The sequence below is a fragment of the Ipomoea triloba genome, chromosome 10 (genome assembly GCF_003576645.1).
Source record: "Ipomoea triloba cultivar NCNSP0323 chromosome 10, ASM357664v1".
Classification (NCBI taxonomy): Eukaryota; Viridiplantae; Streptophyta; class Magnoliopsida; order Solanales; family Convolvulaceae; genus Ipomoea; species Ipomoea triloba.
In genome coordinates, this window is record NC_044925.1 from 14,820,232 (window position 1) to 14,826,832 (window position 6,601).

Below are 6,601 nucleotides of genomic sequence, written 5' to 3' on the forward strand. Positions count from 1 at the left end.
TTACCTTGCTTTTAATTTCATAAGGGGTAGAATTATAATTATGGATCATAAGCTTGTTCAAGAGGCTTTGTTTGTAACTTGTTAGTAATTACTAGCTATCTTTATTGGCAAGTAATTGGAGAGTATTTGCTACAACGAAAATTGTGTAAAAACTCTAGCCACCTCTTGTACAACCCAAATATCTCGCTACGAGAGTAGGGGACGAATTGGGGGGCTTAATGTATTTTGTGTACTTCAAGAGCTTGAGGTTGATACGTCACAAAAGTGGGGCAACCCTTGCTCTAATTCAAGATACGGTAGGATCTTGAATTCTTAAGTGTATGCCCTCTTGATCCATGATTATTGTTCTCCCTAATCATAAGATACTAAAGCATCTTGATAGTAATGATTCCTAGCTTTAATCTTATATTTTCTTATTGTATTTATTTCCTATTTTTAGTTTGTTAATTCATCAATTTATGTTTATGATTGTGCTTGGATTCTCGTTAGTGGGTTAATAAGATCTAAAGTAAATAATTGCACAACTACGTGCCATAAATGCCAATCTAAAGTAAATAATTGCACAACTACGTGCCATAAATGCCAATCTAAAGTAAATAATTGCACAACTACGTGCCATAAATGCCAATCCTCAGCGGAACGACAAATCTAAACCCGTATACTTTATTTTTGACAGCGATCATTGATAATTACTAATTATAAACAATTAGTTTTACCAAAAATCTATCTATAAATTAATTGTTAAAACAATCAACTAGTCAAAGATCTAAAGCAATTTGCTAATCGCTATCCGCTAACAAATTAGCTAACAGCTGGTAAAACAATTACTAAGTTGTTAATAACAATTAGTCTTATAGACCTGATTTGAAGGGAACACCTGTACTGGGAAGCCAAGACCCTCCTCCAATCAAAGAGTTCGCAGTAAAGTTGTTAGCCTCGGCGCTACTAATATCCAAATGCAAACCCTTCCACTGGACTCTGTTCGCTGTTACGGCGCCGGGTCCTTGGTTTTCAAACTCGGCATAGTAAATGGAATCCGGCGCCATTGTGCCCCTGAAAGGGACCCATCCCTTAGGATGGATGAAACTTCCCATATACGTGCGGATGAAAACTGTAGTGGAGTAGGTTTTCCAAGGACGGCCCAAAAAAGTGGTGGCTCCAGCGAGGTTCTCGGCCGGGTAAAGTTTGCAGTCCTGGATCGAAAACCCGGAGGCTCCCCTGGAATCCGTTTTGCCCTGAGCGGTGATGATGTTTTGCTGGCCGGGCAATGGTCTGCGGGGGAGGATATTGCAGTCCTGGAACACGGCAGCAGCGTCTCCGAAAATGAAATCGACTGTACCGTAGATGTGGCACTGGCGGAAGAATTGGCGATAGGCGTGTGCCAACAGAGTGTCTTGGAAACCATCAAACTTGCACCGGTAAAACACTCCCCTATCGCCGTCTGCCATCAATGCTATGGCTTGACGCTTTGCAGCACCAGCGGTGTTCTGGAACCCCATATCCCTGGCGATAAATCCCGCACCAAATACACCTGCACACAACAACCAATAACCCACTTACTTCATCACCTCCAATATTATATTTCTCCTAACGTCGCCGAATTATTCTAAAACAAATTATCCTTAGTCAACAACTTCCTTTCCATATATTATATTAGAGTTAATTCCACCGGAGGTCATTTGTCTTTGGTGACAATTCCAAATTTAGTCCCAGACTATCGTTTTTGCCATTTAACATCACAGACTATTACTTTTTAGACACTTTTAGTCATTCTTATGACTTTTTCATATTTTTAGTAAGGGTTTTTTTGTCTCTTTATATTTTTCTTTTGTTATTTTTATGATTTCAACCTGTTTAATTAGTTTAGGACTTTACTAAAACCAGTTGAAAAATATACTTACTAAAAAGCAAAGGTTACATGAAGTCTTAAACCAATTAAACCAGTTGAAGCCGAAAAAATAATAAAAGAAAAATATGAAAAGACAAAAATACCCTTACTAAAAATAAGAACATTCATGAGAAGGACTAAAAGTGTCCAAAAAACAATAGTCTGGGATGGTAAATGTAAAAAATGATAGTTTGGGATTAAATTTGGAATTGTCACCAAACACAAGGGACCTTTGGTGGAATTAACTCTATTATATTATTATATTATTATAATATAAGATAAGAAGAGTATGTATGGCGCGCGGCAACGAAATACATATAAACAAATTTTGTGAAAATAAAAAAAGTAATGACGTGTACTTTTCAGTGAATTGATGGGATATTCTCTTTAATGCTGAATTGTTATTATTCTTCAAATATGTAAATCAGCAACAGGCGTAATAAGATATATTTATAAGAGATTTGTTTTTTTCAATTTGACTCTAAAATGGGTAATATGTAATTAAATAAATTTTATACTTAAATCTTACCCACATATAGGCCCTTGATTTTAAGGAATCTAGTTTATTTATGTGAATGATATAATTTTCCTACCTTTTAAATTTCTAAGAAAGTTCAGACTAACTTTTTTAACTACTTAATGTCTTCTTAAGGTAAAAGATTAAAAAAAATATTAAAAATTGTCACATTAGGAGTGGGCGAAAATAAAAGGAGACTTTCGTAAAAACATTTAGCATTGATTTAAAAAAAATAAAAAATAACTTATTATAATAGAGTTGATAGTACTAAAAAATGTATGAAAATAACTAGTTAAAAAATGTAATTTTCTCATTTTTAGTTTTGTCCTAACATTTCTTATCTACCCAATTCTGTCAATTATTTTCAAAAATTGTTCAATTTAAATAATCATTACTTACATTAATCTAAGAGAAATTATATAAAAGGACCATGCTACGTGGAAAGATTATATTTGATTATCTTTTATTCATATTTGATTAAAAAATATAATGCATTTTTTTAACTTGTTAGGTCATCTAATAATTCATGATAACTAATAATTCATAAAAAGGGTGAAAATTTTGTACTATTTAACTTTATCTTAAATGAACTTTAAGTGGGATTTACTGGTGCACAATATTGTAGGCTTCTTCCCTCAGGCCTCATCATTCAACAGGAAAAAAACTTATATTTACAAAAGTAATATGATGTTAAGTTGTTAACTTACAAAATGTAGCAGTGTCGAATGTTGGAGTTCCATCAACGAAATTTAGGGCTGCAGAGACGACAGTAGCTTCCATCCCTTCACCAATCATCATAACGTTGGACTTGGTTGCCTCAACCCTAACATTCTCATTGTAAACCCCTCGTTTAACATAGACCACGAACCTCTTAACGCAATTATCCGGCACGGCCTTAAGCGCATCGCATATTTTACTAAACTCTCCCGACCCATCTTTCGCCACCACAGCATCAATCTGCAAATTCCCGGTCGGAGTTCGAAGCCACTTCCTCTCCTTGGAATCCAGCCATCTTGGCATGCCACCAGAACCCAACTTCCGCGACTCTCTAATCAAGCCAATGCGGGAGTTTGTTAGATATAAATATTTACTAAATAGAAACTGCTAAAAATCTAACCTCTTAGCAGCTGAAGTTGAAACAATATGGTGATCTTCAGTGTTGACTTTTGAACGATCGACCTGTAAAATAAGCAATACTATAATTATCCAAGATTCTAGTCAACTTATACCACATAGGCCCTGTTTGGTAAATTGCTGTTGGCTGATTGGGTTGGTTGTTTGGGTTAGAAGGTATGATTTGTTAATAACATTGGCAGATTGTAGAAAGTTGTTTAGTAAAATTAGCTGTTAGTATTAGCTGTTTGATCAAATAACTAATAGTGGTCAAATAAGCCAAAATTAGCTGATAGGCTAATTATTTATTAAACAGGACCATAAGGCCTTAATATATAATAATCGAACAGAGTTCACCATGGATTCTTCGAATGCACGTAGGATGGCCAAACTATTACTCGTCAACTTGGTTGATTTCTCCAGATTCTTCAAAACCTTACGCGTCAAAGTTGCGTCTTTGGCGTCGTCCATGGCGCTAACGCAGCTCTGCTGGTGAGTCCCGGCCGCAGTTAACCATATATTAAGATCGGCAAACGCATCGTGGATGTTGGCAGGTCTCCAAGAGTCAATTAGGCAAAGCGCCGCTATAGAGAATAGGTCGTGGCAGACCTGGATAGCCCTTAAAGACATGGCGTCAGAAATATTCTTGAATTCCTCCTGTAGTTGCAGGAAACCATCCGAGGCTCTGCTCACCTCCTCGCTCGCGACTTGCACAGATAACATGTACACCTCATGATGTCCCCGAGACATGGCGGCAATTGTAGCGAGGCTGTTGTAACACGAGTCAGGGTATGAAGTTGTGTTGCAGATAAGTTTGATGTCCACAGCGCCATCCCCAATGGCAACAAGGACTACAAACAGTACTAGTAGTTGTACCAATAGCAGAGTAGCATACTGAAGAAGAGAGGACATTATTGTAACGTGGATATCGACTGACAATTTTAACTGATGATCCAATATAGACCAGCATATATAAATTAATTAATGGAAGAAAATTTAAAAGATGGAAAGTTAACAATTTCATGTCTAGACGAGCACAAATTTTGGCATTTGAAAGCTAAAATGCTTAATATAGCACAATTCGTAATCAATTTCCTAGTACTTTACTTAAATTTCTATATTTAGCTTTTTTACTTTGTAATGACTTTTTTTTTTTTTTTGGATTTTAATGTTGCTGGTTTGTGAATCCACCTAAAATCAAATTTATTATTTCTCAATTTGACTCTTATTAAAAATGAGAAAAATTGTTATACTAATAACTATTTAATGTTATTATTAACAACTAGTATTTTCGCCCGTGCGATGCACAGAATGGATTTGTTATAATATATTAAAAATATTTAGATTGATATATAATTATGTAAATTAGATCATCAAATATTATACGGAGTATAGTGCAATTGAAGATATATTTTATGTTTTGGATCATTTATATTTTTTGATGTTATCATTGCTTGAGTTTGAGCAAATAATTGCTCAAATTAATAGCTAATGTCTAGATCTACGCATGCAGTGTTATAACTTTGGATATTTTATATATCATTATTTATGATTTTTATAAATTGGGCAAATGTACTTGTTTTCTAACAACCTAGTTATAGGAATCAATTGTTATCTTAAATCATTTGTATGGAACATATGTTTTTTGTCTAGATATATAGCAATTTTGTCATTTTGTAAAAACAAAAAAAAAAAAGATGAGTTAATTAGTCCATTTTTTAGTTTTTCCTTCCTTTACAGTTTCCCTTAAGAAAACATGAGTTAATTAATCCATTTGTTAAGCATTTAATTAGTCCAGTCAAACTAAGAAGAACTGAAACACAAATAAATATTGTGTGGTAAATCAAAAACAAAACAACCAAGGCTATCATGCATTGGGTTCAATCTTAAGCTTTTTAAACTCTTTGAAGACGATGAACAATCCATGTTTATTCTCTTCAAAGACGGTTGCTCAGGAGTAGTTTCATCAACGGAGATGACTTCTAGATTTGTCGAATATGTAGCTTCCAATGGTGTTATACCCTGGTAAAAAATAACTATTAAAAAATCAAGGCTAAAAAATTTTTATTGCATGAGGTAGAACGAAATTGTAATTAAAAATTACCTTGGTTGCTATCCACATCTCCGGGAGCCTTTAACACTCAAAATCCTTGAGTTTAAACATGTCTTTGGGAAAATTAGAATCATCTTAATTCGTAACGCTAATCAAAGTGTCATTATTATTCGTTTTCATAATGTACTTTTGCTCACACGACTTAAACCTCATGTGAAAGGTTTGCACAACAAAATTGTGAATATTATAGATTTTCCCTTCCTTCAAGAGTTTGTTGAATTGTTTGACAAATTCTTTAGAAATTTGTAAATGGATACAAATTCCCTGAGGGAATCACCCATAAATATTAATATTAATATTAATTAATAAATTAAATAAATATTATAAATTTTATATTTTTTCTATCATGAATATACTAAAAAATAGTAATAATTCATTATGTGATTATATTCTTTGGATAACAAATCCATTATGTGATTATATTCTATGATGTATACTGAAGTTTGATTGTCTAATATACAACATACAACATAAAGTAAAAATTCATTATTCTAAAATAAGCCATTTAACTAATATACTATATATGAGTATGAGTCTAAATTATAGCATAAGTCTAAACTATTCTATTAATCCAATATTAATAAATAATAATATAAATTTATATTCTATGAGTAACAAATTCATTTTGTGATTATATTTTGTGGATAGCAAATCCATTATGTGATTAAATTTTGTGATGTATATTGAAGTATAATTGTCTAACATACAACATAAATTAAGTATTTTGAAATAAAGCATTCAACCAATATAGTATGAGTATGAGTCTAAATTATAGTATGCGTTTAAACTATAGTATTAGTCCAATATTTTTTAAATTCAATGCTGTAAAAAAAGTGTATAAATGCAATATGTACGTTGGAGTCATGGAATAAGCATGACAGTGTTTGTTGGTTGATGGCAACACGTTGATATTCCTTGGCCAAATAACAACGCATCAATCGGAGTCTTATAGAGCTTTTCCTTGTCTTGA

The 6,601-nt window shown here is 33.2% G+C and overlaps 1 protein-coding gene across 1 annotated transcript; it reads right to left on the reverse strand.

Annotated features, from left to right (window-relative positions):
* Window positions 1-851: 851 nt before the first annotated feature.
* Window positions 852-4,430, reverse strand: LOC116033183 (probable pectinesterase/pectinesterase inhibitor 46). The gene is made up of 4 exons (XM_031275943.1): window positions 3,876-4,430; window positions 3,523-3,584; window positions 3,113-3,453; window positions 852-1,531 (listed from the first exon to the last, which is right to left on the reverse strand). Exons 1-4 carry the CDS (start codon window positions 4,428-4,430, stop codon window positions 852-854), a joined length of 1,638 nt encoding a protein of 545 aa, XP_031131803.1.
* Window positions 4,431-6,601: the final 2,171 nt, after the last annotated feature.

What these genes read in the sequence shown, in the direction of transcription:
- LOC116033183 (XM_031275943.1), bottom strand. Translation starts at nt 4,430, where the DNA reads ATGTCCTCTCTTCTTCAGTATGCTACTCTGCTATTGGTACAACTACTA. An exon ending in GTGCATTCGAAGAATCCATG is followed by an intron (nt 3,585 to 3,875) that starts GTGAACTCTGTT and finishes CTTATTTTACAG; the next exon opens with GTCGATCGTTCAAAAGTCAA. An exon ending in TCAACTTCAGCTGCTAAGAG is followed by an intron (nt 3,454 to 3,522) that starts GTTAGATTTTTA and finishes TGGCTTGATTAG; the next exon opens with AGAGTCGCGGAAGTTGGGTT.